The 24,218-nt window shown below is 41.7% G+C and overlaps 1 protein-coding gene across 6 annotated transcripts in view; it reads left to right on the forward strand.

Annotated features, from left to right (window-relative positions):
• The window catches only part of PHACTR2 (phosphatase and actin regulator 2), a 237,796-nt gene that overhangs the window by 139,565 nt on the left and 74,013 nt on the right, over positions 1-24,218 (forward strand). For all 6 annotated transcript variants that reach the window (XM_036316601.1, XM_036316602.1, XM_036316605.1 and 3 more), the window contains exon 2: positions 11,322-11,489. In XM_036316601.1, coding sequence (XP_036172494.1) covers positions 11,322-11,489 — 168 coding nt within the window. The remainder of the gene's footprint in view (positions 1-11,321; positions 11,490-24,218) is intronic.

Here is a 24,218-nt window from a genome sequence, read left to right on the forward strand (position 1 = left end):
TATTTTACAATTTCTATATAAGGTCTGCCAGCTTCTCCCCTAAAATTTCACCCCCAGGTGCATGCTCAACATAAACCGAGTGGCGGTAACAGAGGAGGTAAAATTCTCTCTCACTTAATAGTTTGTCCACTGGAGATGTATCGACTTTTTCTTCCTTTTCATAATCACAGCACACCCTCCACACACCAAGACCTGCTCCCTCCTTAGACTTTTGGAGTTGTTGTAGATGGCTAGGGAAGGGAAGGAAGGTCCTTTCTTGTTTTTCATCTGTGTAGCAGACTTCTTGCCATTCTTAATTAAGCACAGCCATCCTATCTGTTCATAGAGCCCTTTGCTTGCAGTAGTAACATTGCTACTCAAAACTGAAGATGCTTTTGTTTACATTAAAATTGATTTTCCATTTGCAAAGTAACCCTTTCCCACTCAGAGTTTCTTTAAACCCCAACTCGGGGGTGGCATTATTTACTCTGTTAAATGTCCTGCAGCAAGTCTAGGGGATGTTGCTCATATCAGTGCATCAAGATGTCACACAGCTGCACAAACACACCCTCATTCTGAGGCCGATCAGCCGCAAGTCAAAACTCCGAAATTCTTGGTGAGGGCTTGCAGGCAGATGGAAGTCTTTAGTAGCTTTTCCCTGTGGGAGTTTAAAAATAATGGCTCCCTCCGTTAGAAAAGCAAGTTAAAAAACTGATGGTATCAAATTTCTAAAATTAATGCTACGGTACATAAGGATTCTGTGCAATCAAATGACTGTAGGCAATATAAGTGAGGTGGGCATTCTGCCTGCATCCAGCATGAACTTAACTGTGGTGACACTGGGCATAGTTTTAGAGAGCAAAGCAGTACCTGCCCCAGCTCCTGGATTAGTCCAAGGAAGTGGTGGGGGGTGGAATTAGATTGTTATTCATTAGGATTATTATTCTTGCCTTCTCTAAAAATAGAGCCTTATTCCCACCCATGACCCTCTGACCCATTTTATACAAAGGACACTCCAGAGGCAAGCTGTTGAGGTTAAATCCCATCTACCATCCGTGACCTTGGGCAAGTTGCTTGGCCTCTCTGGGCTTGTTTCCTCATTTACAAAATGGAAATACTAATAGCACATACTTCATCGGGTTGTAGTGACAATTAATGAGGTAGTATTTGTAAAGCACTTGGAATAGATCTGAATGTGTCCTAAAAGATTGATATACTTAGCACAAATATGAGAATCATAGAATTTTTAAAGTTGGAAATGAGCTTAGAGATCATTTAACCTAATTTCAGCAATGAAATATTAGGATCCTTGCTCAAGGTCACAGGGCTAGTTAAGTAGCAGAGTTGGGTCTGGTACTCAGCTCTCTTCTGGCTAACAGTTAACCATCCCAATTGGATGGTCAAAACCCAGAACATTCACTGAGATTTATTGCCTCTCCTGATTGTGTAATATCTTCTTTGCTTTTTGTTCTACAAACAGAATCTTACTGCTCTTTTAGAGTTACTAGGAGGTGTTACTGGTTCACCATGAGTTCAGCTCTCATATTCCCATGAGGACAGCCTTATAGATCAGGGGGGTGGGGGGCTTGATCAAGATCAGATGACCTAGCCTATGTCTCTACCACAGGTTAATTATTTGGGAAGCCACAAAGCTTTCTTAAGTCTCAGTTTCCTCATATATAGGGCTTTAATGTATATATATGGAATAATGTAGAACTATTAAACACGATTATTGTTCCTATAAATGATAATATGGTACTCAATGTTTCTGTGGGTTGCATTTCTCTGAATGGCTGCCTGTTTTATTATGCAGAGTAAGCATAAACATAAAACTACAGAAAATAAACTTCACCTTTATTTTATTATTTTTTAAATTAAATTTATTGAGATGGCATTGGTCAACATAATGATATAGGTTTCAGGTGTGTGTTTCTATGTTACAAGATCTGTATATTTGCATCTATAGTCAAATCTTCTGTCACCATATATTAGGACCCCCTTCCCTCTGGGCAACCACCACACTGCTGTTTATGTTCATGAGTTTCAGTTTTATATCCCACATATGAGTGAAATCATATGGTTCTTAGCTTTTTCTAACTGACGTATCCACCTTTAATCTTGCTTCTAATTTAGCATGGCTTCAGGGCAACCACAAAAGATGACAGAAAGGTAGATTAGCTCTCCCAGAAACCTAGTAAGGGAAAGGAGATATTATTTACATTTTTCAGGTGAAGAAAGTGGTAATGATAGCCTTTCTAAGAAGAAGAGGTGCCTATAAAGCTCACCGTTTTCAAATACTCTGTCATCTGGGGTCTTGCTAAGATAGCATATTTCTCATTTTGTAACTAGGTAGCTGCGCTTTGAAACATGCGTGTATTGAGATGAATCTCAAATACATAGCATTCAGTGAGAGAAGACAAACATAAAAGAATTGCTGTATAGTTACACTAAGTTGAAGTTCAAGAACACAAAAAAGAAGTTAGCAGTGATGGAAGTTGTAACAGTGGTTATTTGGGGGAATGGATAGGATGGAAAGAAGCAGAAGGATGGGCCTGGAAATAAACTAGACCTTGATATGGACAGTGTGTGTGTGTGTGTGTGTGTGTATTCTTTTCTTTTTTTAAAAAAAATATATTTTATTGATTTTTTCACAGAGAGGGATAGAGAGTTAGAAACAAGAATGAGAGAAGCATTGATCAGCTGCCTCCTGCACACTCCCTACTGGTTATGTGCCCGCAACCAAGGTACATGCCCTTGACTGGAATCAAACCTGGGACCCTTGAGTCCACAAGCCGACGCTCTAGCCACTGAGCCAAACCGGTTAGGGCGGTGTGTGTGTATTCTTATAGAGAAAGAGGAAATAAATATTTGTTGGTTAAATTATATAACTGAGTAAAGAGTAAATATCTTCCTCAAGTGACATGCCAAGTAGGGGGCAGAGCCTGGACCAGATATCAGGTCTGTCTGCTCCAGAGATGGGCCCCTCATCCCCTGCTTTAACTCGGTGCTGTGACTCATCCTGTAAGACCCAGGGAGATCACAGACAGGATTCTTACAGAGCTCACAGCATAGGCGGGGGAAGCAAACATGATGGTGTCAGTGATGCCAGCCCAGGGGCAAGGCTGGAGCAAAGGCGAAAGCAGAGCATCCCAGAAGAGAGCAGTAACGCTGAGTGGGGGGCTCGGGAACATTTCTCAGGGAGAGGGAGACCTGAACTGGGACCACAAAGATGAGTAGCCTTTCCTGTGGAAATCAAGAATGGAATGGCCCGAACATGAACAAACCAAGGGTGGTTGACCTTTTAAAGTAATTCCAAGAAAAATGTTCTCATCACAGTACTCTGCTCATAACAGACGATACCTATTTATGGTAAAAGGTAAAAAACAAACTTACAAACTCCTATCTTTGCACATGTGTCATTACATGGGGGTATGAGTTAGCAGTTCAGAAACTGCTATACATATATACTGGAATGGGACAAATGGATAGTGAATGTTGGGAGCAGGGTTCCCACTCTTGGAAAGAAGGTTACAGATAAGCAAGAGGGGAAGCCAGAGTGAGCCATGTGGTACTGGATTAGAGGTGGAGACATCACAGTGAACTTTTGTTTGGCCAGATAAACAAAGAGATAGATGATAGATGATAGATAGATAGATAGATAGATAGATAGATAGATAGATAGATAGATAGATAGATGATAGATAGATAGAATGTGTACATACATGTATACATACATGTATTTCCTAGCTCTGTTTGTTCAGAGGACCTAGAAGCAATGGTACCCCTGTGAGTGCTACAAGCACTCAGTCTTGGGTTCTGATAGCAGTCTCCAGTGAAAGGAATTAGAGAAATTTTCAACTTTCTATGTATAAATGTGTCTACTGCTGCCTAAAAATCTGAGAATAGAATTTTAGAGTTAGAAACGACCTGAGCACGGAGGAAAATTACTTTTCATCAGCTGATAGTTCCTTTAAAAAATAATCAGCATTAAAGTAAACGTCATGGCTAAAAATATGTTTTAAATTATTTAGCCATCATCTTAAAATACAGCAAGAGTAAAAAGAACAGAATGTAAACAAGCAATTAAAGAAAAAGAATAGAATGTGAGAAATGTTGCTATAATACAGTTAAATGAAGGAATTTTGGTCTTGTCAGAGGAAGACGGTTCTTATAACTTGCCTCCAAATTTGCCAATTTCTGTTCTTCTGTCACTTGAAAGAAACTATAAAGTTTCACTAGTCATTCATCTTACCCCCTAAAAGGAAGAAATTTGATCTAACCCAATGTAAATGCTTATTAGCAAGAGAGTAAGCATCTCCTTCAGACAACAGAAGACAAGGATAACCACCTGACTTCCTTATAAGCCATCAGTCTCTTCTGTGATGGCTCATAGAATCAGTTCACTGTGACCTTTCTGTCCACTTGGTTTTGTGCCCAGAATCTATGATAATAAGGGGTAATATGCTAATTAGACCAGACATCATTCCCGGCATCCTTCCTGACAAAGCCGGGGGCCGGGAGGGTGAGGGGGGCAGGAGCCAGCCAGGGGGTCCCTGGGTGCCTGCCGGCGGCCCGGGGGAAGCCAGCTGGGTGAAGGAAGGCCTACTCTTGTATGAATTTTCGTGCATCAGGCCTCTAGTATATATGCCCCTGTGTATGACAACAAATTTCCTACATCACTGTGTCAGTTTAGAGAGAAGACTCACGTAGGATAGGAAATAGAGGTATATTTTCCTAAGCACTGCTCTAATGCTTCTTTGCCATGTGTTTGATCGCCTTTAAAGGGACAAGTGGCAGAATGATAATGGAAGCAAAAACTCTAATACAAATTAAAATGCAGTGATAATATTAGGTAAGCATAATAAATTACAAAGGCACAAATAGCCTAAAAACAATAGTTTAAGGAAATAAAGGTTGTTTTGCTTGTTTTTTTTTGTGTGGGTTTGTTTTTTTTGTTTTGTTTGTTTTTCGGGGTTTTTTTTTGGCCTCCTTCCTTTAAGTTCTTGATTTGTAAAATGTCAGGTGTTTTTATACAATGCCCTTTTAACCTGTATATTTTTCTGTAGTACAGTAAAATCACTACGAGCACTATTATAAGCATATACTTAGTACAGCAGAGTATTGTCAAAGCATTTTTTAACCACATGATTTCTCTCTAATTGTTTTTGTTACTATTGGGCTTCAAAAAAATATATTATCATTAACCTTTAGATATTTAAGGATATCTGGAGGAATGGTGAGACAATTTTTGCTGCCTACTATGGTACAAAGTGGCTATCAGTCTATACAGAATCAGTACCAGGAATTCTTTTATTGAGTTGTTTTTTTTTAATTTCCAAATTATCTTTTACCTAAAAACTTGTGAACTGGAGCACTCTGCCACATTTATCTCACTTCCTCAGTGGCTGAAATAATTATGTGTTGAGAAAAATCTAAAATAAATACCTAAATTGTCACATAACTACTGAATATTATAAAAACTCTACAAACTCTTTTATTAGATTTAATTTTTGTAAGAATCCATGTCAGCCAGTTCTCAGATCTCAGAGGGAAGACTATCCAAACCTACACTTCATTTTATGTGGTAATTCTCTAGCCTCTTTAGTTTTGGCATCTATGGTCACATTTGCACTGGAACTACTTACGTGATAAATTTCTGTTTAAATGAAAAATAAAACCTGCACGTAATCTCTGAATTTTTAGCAGTTAGTGGTGTAGGGAAGTCTTGTTGGGTGTGAGCTTATTTCAGTGAGAAAATAGACTGAGCTGTGTCATTTAAAGTTGTTGCATCTGAGTTCAGCTGGTGTGCTCAGTGGTTGAACACTGACCCATGCACCAAGAGGTCACCGGTTTAATTCCCGGTCAGGGCATATGCCCGGGTTGTAGGCCCCAGCTGATCAATATTTCTCTCTCATTGATGTTTCTATCTCTCTCCCTCTTTTACCCTCCCTCCCTCAAATCAATAAAAACATTTAAAAAATAAAATTACTGCATTTGAATGATGAATGACTGGATGCAAATTATTTTAAATATTTAAATGATATTTGAAATATTTTGAAGTGTTGATCTCAAGTGTGAAAAGGAAAGTTCTGATGAATGACGGATTACTCTTGATAACATGAAAGTGGGTAAAAATGAACATTTAAAGCCATCAGGAAATGTAGACTTTCATCTGGAATTAACCTGACAAATTGTTCTTGTCTGCATGTAATGCAAGATTCCCTAGACTTGTGAAAAATTTTTAGAAAGTTTCAAACTAATTGTAATGGTAAATTCATCAAAAAGAAAGATTATAGAAATATCTATGGCCCTGGCAGTATCCTAGGTGTTTGCAGGAAAGAATAGAGTTAATGTCCCGTTTATACTACTCCAAAGCAGGTAACAGTCCCCTTCATGGTCATGGTGTAAGAGAAGTACAATGGCAATTTAGCCAACGTTGCCAACACATGGTTTCTAATTGCAAGTGTGGTTTACTATAATAGCCCAATTATAAAATTACAGGGGGATTCATTCACTCAGGAAACAGTATGTGTGAGTGTGTTGCTGTGGTCATTGGCACTGGCCCAGGCTGTTTCCAGAGTACAGATAAAGTCTAGAATTGCAAATGCATAATAAAGAAAGATAATGGCTGTTAATTCCTTATACAGTGATGGATTTAGCATTAAGGCTTTCATTTCTCACTTATCAACTACCTCACTCAATCTCCCCATCTGGCATCTAGGGAATTATTTGATTTTTGTGTGTTTTTTGTTTGTTTGTTTACTTTTGTTTTCAGGAGAAAAATATACTATTATTAAGTTGTTCAGGTCCAAAGCAAAATTTATTTCAATCCTCACCTGAGGATATGCTTTTATTGATTTAAGAAAGGCAGAGAGAGAGAGAGAGAGAGAGGAGAGGAGAGGGGAGGGGAGGGGTGGGAAGGGGAGGGAAGGGGAGGGGAGGGGAGGAAAATATCAATTGGTTACCTTCCATAAGTGCCTCAACCCGGGATTGAACCCGAAACTTAGGTATGTGCCCTGACCAGGAATCGAACCCACAACCTTTTGTTGTATGGGATGACCCTCCAACCAACTGAGCCACCTGGCCAGTGAAAAACAGAATTTTTATGGAGTATTAGAGAATTGGATATGTGGGTTGAGAGAAAATGAGAACTAGGATGTGTGTCTGTAGCTACAGAGGTGAATTTGGGATGAAAACTTCCCATGTTTGTAATAGTCAGCCCTTTTATGTTTCACAACATTTAAATTGTTCAGAATTGAGCCCTTCAGCATAAAGTCTCAGTGAAAAAGAAATACCATACACTTAGTTCCTCCCTGGGTTTCCCCTAGTTTAAGGAAGGCAGTTGGACAGGAGTGAAAGCGAAATAAATAAGGATTTTACTTCTTCACTCTGGTTTAGCTTTAAAATCAGTCTTCTCTCCCTCTCTCGCTCTCTCTCTCTCTCTCTCTCTCCCTCCCTCCCTCCCTCCCTATTGCACTATGGCCAACATGGGCAAGGCAAAATAGGTTAGGAGCCATGCACAGAAGAATTTACATTTCTACCTGAAATTAGAGTAGACTTCACAAGTGAGAAGAATGAGATTTATCATTCTTTTTTTGTTTGAAAGGAGTACTCCTAAGGATTTAGACATTGACATGTACTAATTGTCTTTTTTTTTTTTCATTCAGTCTAAGCTTTTCCTGCTTCTTGGTTTGTCAAGTAATTTTTTTATTGAAACGTAGATATTTTTGTATTATGTGATGTGACTAAATTTTATTGACACTTTTGTTTAAACTGGCTTTGTCTGACATCTCTCCAGCATATGAAGCAAGGGGTGCTACCTCATTACTGCCAGGTGGAGGGAAAATTCCAGGTTCCTCACTTGTCCTCTGTTGATACCTGTTGTTAGAAATGGGGGTGGTGGTAACTCCTGGTTATTGTTGGGCACAGTGAGATTTTCAGATCCCCACGTGGTCTCCACTGACACCACAGTGGGTGGGAATGGTGTTTCCCCTGGGCAGTGGCTGGATACTACCTCAATATTGGGTGAAAGGAGGAAAAGAGATACCTCGTTACTGCCAAGTATGGTTGGAAGTCCAAGTTCCCCTTTCGAGGTTCATGAGGGTAGCAGTCTAGTCTCTCCATTCAGCCTTTGCTGGCCTGGATGGTCTTAGTTTCTTCTGTGGTGAGCAGTAGAGCAGTTATTGTGTAAAAGTTTTCTGTCTTGGCTGTTCCTTTCCTGCTCCTTTGGCTTTTTGAGGCCTTTTTAGTCTAAGACCATTGGTGACTGCTTGAACGACAAGTCTGGTGTACTAGTACACGAGGAAAGAACGAAAACCCAGGAATCTCACTTCCATGTTGTTTCTTGGGTCCTGAGGTCCCAGGCTGGTCTACTTCCTTTTCACCTTGCAGAGTCTTCTTATGTTGGTTTTATAGCTGACACTTGGGGTTTTTTACCTGTATTTAGCAGGAGGAATAGGAAAAAAATGAATCTGCTCCATCTTCCTGCAAGCAGAAGCCCTTGCCATTTCATTTTTGTTTTATTGTTTTGTTTTTCTCAATATTTTGTTATGAAATGTTCCGAAAATGAAACAACTGTACAGTTAACTAACACCTATCCACCACCTAGATTCAACACTTAACATTTTGCTAATTTTACTTTATTGTGTACAGGGTGGGGCAAAAGTAGGTTTATAATTGTTCATATGGAAAATGATACAATAATCCTGTATAATAAAGAGGTGATGTGCAAATTAACCCTCACACCCTCACAAGATGGCTGCCTACAACCAGGCCGGCAGGGGGGTTAGTGAGGGACGACCAAATGACTGAACAGGCAGGCTGCATGGGGCAACCAGGTCAGCAGAGGGGTTAGTGAGGGACGACCAAATGACTGAACAAGCAGGCTGCATGGGGTGACCAGGCCGGCAGAGGAGGGGGGCAGTTAGCAGCAATCAGGCCGACAGAGGGGGGCAGTTGGGGGTGAGCAGGCTGGCAGGGGGGGCAGTAAGGGGTGACCAGGTAGGGGGGGGCAGTTAGGAGTGACCAGGCCAGCAGGGAGGGGGCAATTGGGGGCAACATGGCCAGCAGCAGGGGGCAGTTAGGGGCAATCAGGCCGGCATGCAGAGGAAGTGAGGGGCGACCAGGCAGGCAGGCAGGTGAGCGATTAGGAGCCAGCAGTCCAGAATTGTGAGAGGGATCCCCAGGGATTGGGCCTAAACCTGCAGTCAGAGATCCCCCAAGGGGTCCCGGATTGGAGAGGGTGCAGGCTGTGCTGAGGGGGACACCCCCCCCCCCCGCACAAATTTCATGCACCAGGCCTCTAGTTAATCTATACTAATAAAAGGGTAATATGCTAATTAGACTGGGAGACCTTCCGGACGTCCTTCCAACAAAGCCATGGTGGCAGGGCCAAGGCAGAGGCAGTTAGGGGTGATCAGGCCAGGAGGGGAGGGCAGTTGGGGGTGATCAGGCTGGCGAGGGAGGCAGTTGGGGTGAGCAGGCCAGCAGTGGGGGGCAGTTGGGAGCGATCAGGCTAGCAGGGGGGCAGGTGGGGGCAAGCAGGCTGGCAGGGGGGCAGTTGGGGGCGAGCAGGCTGGCAGGCAGGTGAGTGGTTAGGAGCCAGCAGCCCCAGATTGCAAGAGGGACGTCCAATTGCTGTTTAGGCCCGATCCCACAGGGGGTCCCAGATTGGAGAGGGTGCAGGCCAGGCTGAGCGACACACACCCCCATGCACGAATTTCATGCACCAGGCCACTATTTAATAATAAGAATAAACTCTGTTTTGAGTACTAACAACTGTAAACCTACTTTTGCCCCACCCTGTATTTGTCCATTACATCTTTCCATCCATTTATTATTTTTAGTGGACATCAGTACACTTTACCCATAAACACATCAGCTTCAATATTATTAATTGGACTTCACTACTGATGTATTTTTTTATTCAAGAAAAACAATCTTAAATTTAATAATGTTATATATAATAAACATTAAAATTTCAAGAAAAAAGCATTTTGAGTATAGTAATATCCCAAAACTGTAGTAACATAGTATGATATCATAAAAGTTGTAGGAAATATTAAAAATCTGCAAATAACAGGATTACTTCTATTATAATCTAAAAAATATATTTTTTTCTCTGGCTCTATTTTTTTTCATCAGTTTATGTTGTTCATTACTTATGGGGTTTTTTAAAGGTAAATTTTACATAAAGTGACGTGCACAATATCATAATTACCATCTCATGGGTTTTGTATAATCCATCCCTTATTGAGATCATTTCCATCACCCCAAGAAGTTCTTCACACCTCTTCTCAATTCTTACTGCCGCCTCACTCCCAAGAAGCGATTATTGTTCTGCTCCTCTCCCTCCCTCCCTCCTTCCCTCCCTTCCTTCCTTCCTCTTTGTTGTTGTTTTTTGTTTTTTTTGGGGGGGGGGGAGGGGAGGAATGGCCATAAATTTATTTTGTCTCCTTTAGAACTTCACATAAATAGAACCACACAGTATGTACTTTCTGCGTGTTGCTTTTTCCCCAGCACAGTGTTTTTGAAATGCATTCAGGTTGTTCTGTGTATCAAGGTCTCTTTTTTAAAAAATTGCTAAGTGCTATTTCACTGCAGAAATAACATTCTATTATCCAATATGGGCTCATTCCAGTTTTTGCCATTAAATTTTGATAGTTGGGGTAAGATGTCATCACTATCTTTCTTCTGCTTTGAACATAGTGCAAGGCGACCTAGGTTTTGTACCTTTCTTGTGATTAATAACATGACCAAGGCACATAAAGATATGTTCTATCACTCGAAGTAGCCACATTTTCCACATTTCTTGTTGGTAGTGATACCTATTGTTTTCTTTGAGGTTGAAAACTTTTTTGTAATAGAAGCAAAAGATAGTTTTAGCATTGTGAAAATTAGAATTTAGCTTCTTGGCTCTCAATTTTACTTTGTGAAGGAGAAACCGTAACTGTAATATTCATTACTGAGAATGCCAAACTAGCCTATGGGGAAACATCCTATTTCAGAAATATTTAGAATACTCTATTTTGCACACTGTGTTGATGTAGTTGCACATAGATTCAGCTGGTTCAAAGACCCATACTTGGTCTGTCCCTACCTATTAAGTAAGCCTCCTGCTTCTCTGTATCCACAAAATGATGATCTAAGGGGACTATGATTTCTGATTCATTTATACTGACTGATATCAGGGGAGTTCAGCCAGTTGGGAAATGGGCAGAGTAGACTTTATCTGAGATTCCAATTAAAGTGGGCATGCTTGCTGTTAACGGTGCAAGAAGGAATGGATGATGTGCTTCACACTGGCATTACAGCTTTCCTCTGACTCGCTTTTCTTCATGCAGTTGACGGACTGGACAAAGCTTCCATAGCCAACTCAGATGGCCCCGCAGCAGGCTCCCAAACGCCTCCCTTCAAGAGGAAAGGGAAACTCTCCACCATCGGTAAAATCTTTAAGCCTTGGAAATGGAGGAAAAAGAAGACCAGTGACAAATTTAGAGAAACCTCAGCAGGTATGCATATCATAACCTTGTTAGAAGAGAAGATAAATTGTTAAATTCGCCAAAAGGTAAAAAAAAAAAAAAAAAAATGGGGCTTGTGGGGTTTTTTTTCTGGAAAAAAATTAATTCATATTTAAAGTGAGATTATTTCATTTAAGGATGAAACAACTATGAATTCTGACTTGCCTTCTTTTTCTAATCATTTTTGGCTTTCTTAGATAGTCTTGTGAATATATAGTTGTAAATTCACATGAAAACTGATGTGTAGGGAGGCGGGAAGTAAAATGGAAAATTAGGAGTAGAAATGTTATTTGCTATCATTGTAGCTGCTAGTATCCAATCCATGCACACACACTCACACACACTCAGACTCAATTGTGTATCTATCTACTTCATTCCAGTAGCACGATCCTATCTGTTAACTTTAAAATTTTTAATGTCTTTTTTTTAATGTATTCTGTGGGTAAAATTTGAATGGCTGTATAAAAGAAGAATATTGCTCTATTTATTGCTTAATATTATATTTCTATCATGTCTTTAGGGCTAGTCTCTGTCCTGGGGGAGTAATAACCCCATTGGCATGCAAGGTGTGTTTTTTTTTATCATTAGTTTATTTTGTGGCTTTTTAAACCTTAAGAATTATAGCATTTGGTACCTTTCAGATGGACTCATGGAGGAAGCTCACTTTAAATCTCGGGCCAGAATTAAGCCCAACTTAAACAAGTGTCCAGTATCAGTGGTATTTTGTTAATATATCTTCATTTAAGTTCAGTTTTTTCCATGCTTATTGTCCAAAACAGTCACTTCATCAAAATTCCTCATTGCACCACAGTCTAATATCGTCAGTGTGTGTGCAGGGTCACAGAGCATGTCTTACTGGCCTGCCCTGAGGTAAGAGCTGGCCTTTCATTTTAGAGCTGTGAAATAAGATAAAAAATACCACAGACCTTCCTAAAGAAAATGGTCTCTGATGCATTTGCAGCTATATAATATCTTTGAGCATTTAATATCTTAAAAGAAATTAGAATACTATACCTAGAAGTTGTTTCAAAGTAACCCTGGAAAAGGAGTGAATATAGATGAAAGAAGACTGGCCACAAGTTGGTAATTGTTTAAGCTGTGATGGGTACGTGGGGTTTATGATTCTCATCTCTCTACTTGTAGATATTGGAAAATTACCTTAATGAAAAGATAGAAACGGAAAAGAAACTTGGGCCCTAGCTGGTGTTGCCCAGTGGATAGAGCATCAGCCTTCAGACTGAAGAGTCCCGGGTTCGATTCCAGTAGGGGAGTGCAGGAGACAGGGCACATGCCCAGGTTGCAGGCTCTATCACCAGTAGGGGGAGTGCAGGAGACAGCTGATCAATGATTATCCCTCATCCATTGATGATTTCTCTCCCTCTCTGAAATCAATACAATTATATATTTTAAAAAAGAAAAGAAACTTGGCTGAGGGAAATAATGATAGCGTGGTTATTGAATCCTCTTCAGTTCCTATTGGCTTCTTGGATTACGAGGCAGTAAGAAGTGGTGGACAGAGTGCTGTGCTGAGTGAGGACCTCTGGGTTATAGTAGTATCCTTGCCACCACGGTGCCGTGTGACTTTGAGCAAGTCAGATCAGAGTTGAATGAGTTGAATTCTAAGGTGCTTTCAATTCCATATTCTGTTGTCAGTCCTTGACTCCGTCCAGCCCCTTGCTGGGCACCCTGTTCTTCCTTGTTCTTCAATTGTGAATGGAACTACACTGGCCTTCTTAAGTGCCTCCTCTCACGATTCCCCACGCACTGGGAGAATCTGGCTCTTCTCATTACCATGGCTACCCAAGATGGGAGTAGGTCTCTGGAGAGCAGCATTAAGGAGACACTGAGAAGACAGGACTGACACCTCTTCAGTTGTCTCTCTTGCTCTTTACCTGAATCTGGGCTGCTCACTTCTAAAGACAGCTACAATGAAATGCCTCTTCCTCTTTCCTTGTCACCTCTTTTCAATTATTTTAACAGTAAGGAGGCTCATAACATATTCCCACCAACTCTGAATATTCAGGGAAGGTGACTTTAAACACTTAAGTATTATTTTGTTACCCCATATTTACTGACGATAGCCTGGCCATCTTCATGTTCTCTTTTTCCTTTTCAAATTGGTACAGGATTTTATATAAGTTTAGTCCAAGAAGTTCTTGGTGGATACTATATTTCTAGTTCCTGAGGACTACCGAACTACATTAAAAATCTGAAAAAGTTATTAGGTTCCTCATTGGTTGTTTTCCCATCAAAATTGTGACAAAATATAAACAAGCCACATGGATGTGTTAACAGTTTTTTATAAATCTGCTTCCTGGAACCAAGATGGCGGCATAGGTTAACGCCGGAGTTTGCTGCTTTGAACAACTACTTCAAGAGTGAAACCAAAAAACGGAAGGGACAGCACCCAGAACCACAGGAACGCCGGCTGAGTGGAAGTCCTACAACTAGGAGGAAAGAGAAACGCATACGGACACTCAGAGGAGGCGCAGTGCTGAAGTCAAATTCTGAGGTGCGGAGTGCGCGGAGCGGGCTGGCGGCGGAGGGCCCGGTTGGCGATCGGGAGGGAGTCGCAGACTCTGAGCTCCAGATCCGGGCGAGTCTTTAGGGACCCAGACTCAAACGGGAGAAACAAGACTGTCTGGCTTCGGTCAGAGCGAGTGCAGCTTTCTCTCTGAGCTTTGCAGCGGGTGCTGGGACTCAGAGAGGCAGAGCCCCTGGGGACAGGACTGAGAGCCGCCATAACTGCTCTCTCCGGCCCACCCTGTTGATCCTGGGCGACCCGCCCCGCCCAAGCCCTGCACACAGGCATTTGCTGGATAGCCTCAGGCAAAGGCTAGATTAGCACCTCCCTAGAGGACAGAAGTTCTCTCACTGCTGACACAGTTGATTCTCATAGCCACTTGGCCTGGAGGTCAAACCCTCCCTGGAATTAGCTACAACAATCAAGATTTAACTATAAGACTGCGAACAAAGACCACTAGGGGGTGCACCAAGGAAGCATAACAAAATGCGGAGACAAAGAAACAGGACAAAATTGTCAATGGAAGATAAAGAGTTCAGAACCACACTTTTAAGGTCTCTCAAGAACTGTTTAGAAGCCGCCGATAAACTTAATGAGATCTACAAGAAAACTAATGAGACCCTCGATCTTATATTGGGGAACCAACTAGAAATTAAGCATACACGGACTGAAATAACGAATATTATACAGACTCCCGACAGCAGACCAGAGGAGCGCAAGAATCAAGTCAATGATTTGAAATGCGAGGAAGCAAAAAACACCCAACCGGAAAAGCAAAATGAAAAAAGAATCCAACAATGCGAGGATAGTGTAAGGAGCCTCTGGGACAGCTTCAAGCGTACCAACATCAGAATTATAGGGGTGCCAGAAGATGAGAGAGAGCAACATATTGAAAACCTATTTGAAGAAATAATGACAGAAAACTTCCCCTACCTGGTGAAAGAAATGGACTTACAGGTCCAAGAAGCGCGGAGAACCCCAAACAAAAGGAATCCAAAGAGGACCACACCAAGACACATCATAATTAAAATGCCAAGAGCAAAAGATAAAGAGAGAATCTTAAAAACAGCAAGAGAAAGAAACTCAGTTATCTACAAGGGAATACCCATACGACTGTCAGCTGATTTCTCAACAGAAACTTTGCAGGCCAGAGGGAGTGGCAAGAAATATTCAAAGTGATGAATACCAAGAACCTACAACCAAGATTACTTTATCCAGCAAAGCTATCATTCAGAATTGAAGGTCAGATAAAGAGCTTCACAGATAAGGAAAAGCTAAAGGAGTTCATCACCACCAAACCGGGATTATATGAAATGCTGAAAGGTATCCTTTAAGAAGAGGAAGAGGAAGAAAAAGGTAAAGATACAAATTATGAACAACAAATATGCATCTATCAACAAGTGAATCTAAGAATCAAGTGAATAAATAATCTGATGAACAGAATGAACTGTTGATTATAATAGAATCAGGGACATAGAAAGGGAATGGACTGACTATTCCTGGGGGGGAAAGGGGTGTGGGAGATTCAGGAAGAGACTGGACAAAAATTGTGCACCTATGGATGAGGACAGTGGTGGGGAGTGAGGGCGGAGGGTGGGGCGGGAACTGGCAGGAGGGGAGTTATGGGGAGAAAAAAAAGAGGAACAAATGTAATAATCTGAACAATAAAGATTTAATTAAAAAAAAAATAATAAATCTGCTTCCTACATTGACTTGCACGATTTCTTTGTAAACCCACACTATTGCTAATGTTTTACTGAAATTTTATAAGAGGTTATCAAGTGTCCAGTTATAAAGTATTTTATCATCACCTTAAACGTCTGTTTAGTTTAAGGCTTAAATTCCTGCTGAGCTTTGTGGAATGTATAAGTAAAGCCTAGAATGAAGGGCAGCACAAAATGGTAGGTCGTGTTTCCTTCACGTTGAGGGAAGAGGTCACATGCAGAGGAAAATCAATGTGGTTGGAAGTAACCAAGAGAAAAATGTTTTCTTCTTTTAATAAATTATCTCAGAAACAGAGAAATCTGGCTGTCTGGATATGACCAAAGTCATGTGCTATCTGGAAAACTATAAAGTACACCTTAGGCAACAGCCACAATATCTTGGGATATGCAAGAAGATGAATTCTTTCCAAGAAAAGTAATTCTTCTGTGTTTTTCCTTCTCCTAAACTCCTGGCTTTATAATAACAGGGACATGAATCTTCCTGTGTTCCACTACGCGGTGATTAATACCACTTTTCCTAGTCTGGATTTCTGCTGTAGGAAATTTTAATTGGTAGTAAATGGTATGCATTGCTGATTTATTAATGCCATTGTAATGCCATTGTAATCACACATTCATTGTGATGCTAAGAGGTAAGAAGGGTTCTGTCCTCAGCCTGCTGTGGTAGTCAGCTTGTCCTGTAGGGCAGGATGAGTCTGTGCCCGCAACTTTCAGGTCTCCGACCTTGCTTTAACCCTTTGAGTGCCAACCAATATCCTAGGAACTATGCTAAAATTGCCAAGGCATTTTTGCTGATTTTACAGCAGTTTAGGAAAAAAATTATGAATTGCAAGTAAAAGAAGTTACATATTCAAAAACCTAAGGAAACCTTTACTACATTGACATATTTAGCAATATCATCATCACTAATAAAAGCAGACTTAGAACTGGATGCCATTTCAAAGCTTTGATAGCGCTCCCGGCACTTTTGGCGAAAGACAGGAGGAGCGCGATCCTGCTCCCCGGCACTCAAGGGGTTAAATTAGAAAAGCTGCCTGTATCTTCACCTCTGTTTGGGCTGGTCTGTGGACTGTCAGGTCCTAGGGCAAAAGAATGGCCCCTTTCCGTTTACTCTCCCCCGGTGTTTTTCTCCTTTTCTTTTCTTGAGTGACAGGGTCCTCCTTAGGTGTGGTACCGCCTAATCTCTAGGTTCTATCCCTTTCCTATCACTAGAACGCAAAATGTTACTTACACTTTTTTCCCCTACATAATCATTTGTTCCTGTCCTTTTTTTTTGGGGGGGGGGGAGTGGAAGGTAGACTAAAGTCCCTGTCTCTGGATCTTTCAACTGTGTCTAAACACAGTTGTGCCTCTAACTTCTGCATAGACTGCTACCATTAAGACCACGTGTCTTAAAAACCCAACCTGTATCTGCTGCTCCCACTTTCTCTCTACACCCTCATTCCTCTTCCCAGAGCAGTCCCCTCTGCATCTAGCACTCCACTGAGGTAATTCCAAGCCTCCTAATCATGCATTTAGTATTACTCTCTCATTGTCATCCATTTCAACCTCTACATTTGCCATTGCTGATTAGTTCTTCCTTGATTTCCAAAAGGTGTCATTGTCTTAGTTGTCTTTGATTTTTCTTGCTCTCTTTTGCCCCCTCTCTTCCCTTTCTCATCTCCCCTAAATCTTTGAGGGGACTTTACTACGTGTCTTAGCCCTTCTCGTTCTTTTAACGTGTCCTTCCTCATCACATCCTCTCTTCTCAGTACCCACATCCCTTAACCCCAGGTTCCAGGGCACTTTTACCCAAGCATTTGATGAGCAGCATGTTAACACAGAATCCATTCATACGATCTGCATATATCTACACTGAAAATGTGGTGCACGCCAGGCATTGTCCCAGAGCCGAGTGTTCTGCAGCAAATGAGCGAGCAAGGTTCCTGCTCTCATGGAGCTTTCACTGTAGAGAGGTAAGGTGCTGGAAATACTATGAGTGAGCACAGGGAGTGAGGGACGAGGGAGTAGAAAAGCACTGTGTACAAACATGTTCCAAACCAAAACAGATCCCTTGCCAACCCCACTATCCTAGGCATTGCAGATGTGGCTTTGTTTAGCATCCAGACTTTGAACCATGGAGTTCTTTGACTCTTTCCTGCCTGTTACCACCTTCCCATTTGGTTAGTTCTTAAAACCATTTATTTATTTCCTCCTACTTAGATGGTCTCTAACATCAACCTTTCTTCTCAATCCCCATCATCTTGCCTGTCCTCATTACCCTCTATCTCAGGTATTTCAGGTAGGCACTTTGCTATACTTAGGTATTGGCTGTACTAGCTGTAGAAAGCTATAGAGTGCTAGAGAAGGCAGGGAAAGGCTGGGTTCTGGCAGGAAGCCCACGAGGGAAACCTGACTAGCTGGTGAGGCTGACAGAGAAGGTTCAGGATGCCACAGGCTTACCCCAGAGTAAGCAAGATAGCACTTTTCCAAGTCTCAGGCCAGACAAGTAGGACAGTGGGTTCCCCACACCAATATTCCACCAGGTAGGGTAGAGTAACAGAGCATCCAGTGAGTGAGATTGGGAAATCCAGGCACGCCTTGGTACATAAGTGGTAGTATTCATGGTCAGATGGGGCTGGAAATAAGGAAACAGACTTAAATAGGGCCTCCATCCTTGGTTCTGTTTTGTTTTTATGGAACTAGGGGATACAGCTGGTAACCAGGACAGGAAGTTACCAAAGGCATCAGGACAGAAACTCACTGTACAAGGTGGAACACAGAATGGGTCTGTGGGAGTAACTTCTTCAAACCCCAAACCTCAGGTGTTGGAGCTCCTGGTGCCAGAATGACACAGCCCAAGACCTGAGAGGGGAGAGGGAGCAGAGGCTGTTGCGGATTTGGGGAAATAGGAAGGCAGAGCACCCATCTCTCCCTTCTCCCCTCCAGATCACTCTGATACTACCACGAGGTAATCTCCTGCAGATGGAACTGGGTTCTGTCCCGTCCTACTCAAAAAGTGTGACTGACCCCACATCGTTTCCTAAATGAATTTCAGATTCCTCAGCTCTCCTCAAAGTAACCCAAACTGACCTTTCCTAGCTTTATTAGTTGTGGCCTTGAACTTCAGTCACACAAGGTCACTGAGCATGCACTAAGCCTTCTTGTCCCCAGGCCATTCTTACTGCTCTTCCCTTGTCCTCTGCGCACCTCCTTCCCCATCTACAGCTGGTGAAAGACTACCACCTAAACAAGGGTCATACGTGTCTCTTCTTTCTGAAGCTATTGGCCTTGATTCTGCACCATCTGGGTAGGAACCTCTCCTCCTTTGCTTGCACTGCTGTTATGATAAGTATTTTCACTTCTTTTCTAGTTTATGTATCTGCTCCTAACTTACTATGTAAAGTATTTAAGGGCAGAGACTATCTCACTCAGCTTTGCCCCACTTCAGGTGGCTTATGCAATAATTTGTACCGGGTATGCACACTTACATGTGCCTTGAATTGCTTATTTATTTTCTATTCTCTGTAACTAAAAATAGAGCACTTGGGTACTTTAGGATTTCACAAAAGAAATTGAAGATTTAGAAACCATACTGGAAATAGAGAGTAATTTAAAATACTAATCAAAAACATCTGTACTCATAATTACAACCATATACAACTATTAAGAGGCCAATAAAATAATAAAGAAAAAATGTTTCTATCTTTTGACCCTATTTTGAAAGTAAGTTATACTCCTGAAGAAAACCAAGGCAACTTCTCTTCATTAAAATTGTGACTTTTATTTGTTTTGTTAGAAATGGGGAAGGAATGCCAGTCTAGATTTTTCGATAACAGTGTTGCAAGTTATCAGCTTTCTATTAACCAGAGTAACTTGTAGAGAGTCATCTGGTAAAAATTTTAATTTACCAAAGGTACTCAGCATTTCCTAATAATAACAATGGCTAATGTTTTTTGAATGCTATTGTGTCAGTTCCTGCTCCAAGAATTTTATTCACATTAACTCATTTAATCATCAAAACCTACGAAGTTTAAGTGCTACTATTATTCCACTTTTTAAAAAATATTTTTTATTGATTTTTTACAGAGAGGAAGGGAGAGGGATAGAGAGTTAGAAACATCGATGAGAGAGAAACATCGATCAGCTGCCTCCTACACACTCCCTACTGGGGATGTGCCTGCAACCAAGGTACATGCCCTTGACCAGAATCGAACCTGGGACCCTTGAGTCCGCAGGCTTACGCTCTATCCACTGAACCAAACCAGTTAGGGCTATTATTCCACTTTTATTCGCGAGGAAATCACTTGCCCAAGGAAACACACCAGATAGGAAGCAAAGTCAGTATTTTAACCCAACCAATTTGGCATCATAGTCAATACTTTAGACCATCACGCCATCTTGCATCTCTAGAAGATAACTTCATAGCCAAATCACTAAGGATTGCTCATTGAAAGACAAGTCTAATACATTGGTTTGCATTAAATACTAGTTTTTGCTGTAAGAAGGATTTGGTCTCAGGAATTATTTTGGTTCTTGACTGGCTTGATTTTCTGTACCTAAAAAGGAGGGCAAAATTAGAGGATTTGCCCAGGGTGATGTTTGTTAAGGATTGGTCTAGTTGCATTTTTACTTTATCTCGGTCCACTGAGAAGATGGAAGTGCTTGCAGATATCATTCACTCTCGCACCATTTTGGAGGAAGAGAAAATGTCTCCCTTTTCCCAATTTGTATAGCGAGAGAAGATACCTCACCAGCCATAACCACGCAGCACATCCAGGTCCACATAGAGCTCCTTGCTTACATGATAGACAACACTCACTTGTCCTTTCAGATACCTACTACATGCCAGGCACTGTTACAGCGATACAACAGGAAACGGAGGAGGAGAACTGCCCTTCCTTATGGAGCTTACATGCGAGCAGGGGTTTACAGAAAGTAAACCCAGTAAGAGAGTATATTAGAACAGGAGAAGAGAAAAAATAAAGCAAGAAATAGGGAATGTGGGAAGGAAGTCACAGCTCAAAACAGTTTGGCTCAGTGGATAGAGCCTTAGCCTGCGTCCTGAAGGGTCCGGGTTCAATTCCGGTCAAGGGCATGCACCTAGGTTGCAGGCTCCTTCCCCACCTGGGCCCTGGTTAGGGCTCGTGCAGGAGGCAACCAATCAGTGTTTTCTCTCACATCAATATTTCTCTCTGTCTTTCCCTCTCTCTTCATTCTCCTTAAAAATCAATGGAAAAATACCCTCGGGTGAGGATTAAAACAAAAACAAGTAAAATAGTTGTCAGGGAAACTTTATCAGGAGGGAGCAACAACATTGGAGCAAAGAGAAGGAGGAGGGAAAGAAAAGCACTCAGAGAAATCCTATTAAATAATGACATGCCTTTCCTTCTGTCTAAAAATGGTGTTCATACACTGTGAGTGTAGTTCATTATAAACTCTCTATCCAATACTTTGGCAATGAAAATTCCCCACATTCAGTCACCTCATGATTGTTGATTCTAATAGCTACAGGGGTAGGCAAAAATGGGGTTACAGTCAATGAGATGATAATAATACAGAAATTAATAAATAATCATACAAGAATAAACTGTTTCCTGTACTCACAACTGTAAACCTACTTTTGCCCAACCCTGCATTGCCAGCACCGTGGCTCCTAACAAATCACGTGACTTCACTCTATACAGTTCTACTAGAGGAGGAGCAGAAATCCAGGGAAGGGATTTAACTCTGCAATGTAAACATTTTGTTATGGCTTCCTTTCTTAAATTTAAATCCAGGAACCAGTCCATCAGAAAGCCAGCTCCATGGAGCCCAGGTTTACAACCCTCATTTGCCGATGGTGTTTTTGGGTGGATCCAGGTATCAAGTCCAACAAAGGATGCATTTGTGAGTTGAAACGATAATGCATTATTGCCTCTGTCTTCAAGCAGTGCCTCACTTACATGCCGGTGGTGGCCCCAGTACTGCTTGGTTCGGTTATCTGGACTGATGAGAATGTGCCCCAATTAATTTACAAAATTCAGTTTAATCCACAGCGCACCTGAAGTCTGATACTATTAAGACCCGTCCACATAAAGCCAAACACTTTATTGTGAATATAGTAAACCACTTTTTGAGTTTTCAATTAAGGTTGTAAAGGACCTTGTCAGTCATCTAAGCCTGTCTCCAGGGCAGCAATCCCAGTCTCCAGCAACACTGACTACAAATGGTCCTTCAGCTTCTTCCTGGGCTCCCAGTGCCTAGCTCTAATTACTGGGGAGGTTTTCTTACACTGACCTGAAACAAATTCTCTTCCATTTTTTCTAACTATCCCCTGGTACTAATGCATATATATCTCCTCATCACATTGTTACATGATCCTTCCCATCTTTCCTAATGTTCTTTCACCCCCCTGATCTATTTTCAGTTCACTTTCTCACCGTGGGGCCATACTAAGTTGTCCAGATTATTATGTGAGCTTTTATTGAACACCTGGCCCTCATGCAGAGTGTGCTGGAGACAGTGATGAACCCTGATGAGGTCTCTAGCTCATGGCTATTTTTAATGCTAAGATAACATGGTGACTTGCCCCAAAATTCTTATTATTACACTTAACCAACCACATTGTTACTATTTAGAATCACATCCAGACTAGGAATTCATCTTGTTATGAAAATGATAAGAATTTATCAGTAGGAACTAAATGTCTTGTAAGTGTCCAGGGAAGTGACAGTTCCCTGGTGATAGTTTATATTGCATTTCTGCTCATTTAATGTTCCATATGTAGAACGATGTCGCCCAGATCCTCCTTACTGGGTGATTTGTTTTCCCCCTATAACAACATGTTGTATGTTGTATTTTCTTTCTGTGTTCCCACTTCTGCATGTTCCCTAGCATGTGTCACCCTCAGTTCTGTGTTTTCCTGAAGGCATATGCCTTCTGATGGTGTCCCAATGTGCCTGCCCCCGCCCAACATTAGACCTCCCCTTTGTATCTGATCTGTCTCTTTTGAGTTGTCAGGCACCCTGCCCCACCACGTCTCAAAAGAGTTACTTTCTTGTGTTGACATCTCAGAGCGCCTTTATTGCTCTTCTTCTGTCTCTGCCCCCATTCATATTCCGCCCACACTTGTTAGATACTATTTTGTCTGAAAGCACAGGAAGTTGCCACTGCTGGTTTTTTTTTCTGGCCTAGCTACTGTCCTCCCGGTTTTATACTACTATCACGGTGCTTTACCTCCCTCCCTCATTCAGCTTTGAGGTTCTTTCAATAGGCCAGTCCAGTCAGCTTTGCCAGCCTATTGTTTCTACTTTCAGGGACTGGACAGACAGACCAATCATTATTGTACAAATGTCCTGACAGACGATCATTATTATACAAATGTTATGGTCCCGAAAATGGGACACCATCAATTCAAGCAGCTCTTCACTTTCTTGGTCCACCCTTTTCATGTACTACGATCTTCAGCCAGAAGAGAAGAAACCCCCGGCCTTCCATGCCTTTCTGTTTCCTACTCAGGACTTCTGACGAGCTGGACTGTCTGATTGCTTCTAGGGAAGACAGTGATTCCTAGTTCAGAAATCAGACATCTTGGCGTGTCCTTCTTCATGTCCTAAGAAACACACAACAAGAAGACAGCATTCCTTCTGATGAGACCCGCCGGTCACACACATGGGTCAGAGCTCCTCCGTGACCACAGATCGGCCTTTCTTTCCAGCTCTGAAGAGTCCTCCTTGTTCTCACGCACAGAGCAAATGTTCTCTGATCACCCACCATGAGCCTGGGGCTGTTCTATGTACAGGGATCCAGTAGCAAAAGGGGGCATTCCAGGCTCTGAAGCTTGTCCTCTGCTCTGTGCATTGGTGTGTCTGGGTACGACTCTTCTCATCCGCCTCTCTCACTTGCTGCCCAGCTCCCTGTCCACACAGGGCGTCAGCCTGCTCCCCACTTCTCTGTGTGAACTTTTGCCTCCTGTCAACCTCTTTCTGGTAGTCTTGATTTCTCTTTTCTTCCTCAAAACATTGCTCTTGGTAACTTCCTCTAACTGTATTATTTTTCCATTCCTTCTGGATACTGTTCACCTTTTCCAGACCCGAGCAAAGGAATGTGGTCCCCAAGTCCGTTAACCTTCCCTTTTAGTGTGAAAACTGGCTTATATTTGTGGCTTGCCTATGGGTGCTTTCTCTCCAAAGAAGGAAAGCAGAGGTCACAGCTGAGAGATCACTGGAATGGTTTCTGCACAGTCCAGACCTTAGTTCTCCCAAGGTTACCTGTAGCCTCTCTGGGAACATTTCCTGTAGACTTCCCCAGCAAACTGGGCCCCTAGGATTGAGCTTTTTCATTGAATACCAGTTTGCATTTGCTATTCAAACCATAGTCCTTGCAAAAAACACAGGTTTTTTATTTTTCCAAAACTTTTTCTTGCCTTTCTTTTGGACTGTGACCATGGCCAATGAGCCTATGGAAGATGTATTTATTCTTCCTGGCCACTCCTGAGATTTTCTTAGATGT

This window comes from Myotis myotis, unplaced genomic scaffold, assembly GCF_014108235.1.
Source record: "Myotis myotis isolate mMyoMyo1 unplaced genomic scaffold, mMyoMyo1.p scaffold_m19_p_7, whole genome shotgun sequence".
In the NCBI taxonomy this organism is placed as follows: Eukaryota; Metazoa; Chordata; class Mammalia; order Chiroptera; family Vespertilionidae; genus Myotis; species Myotis myotis.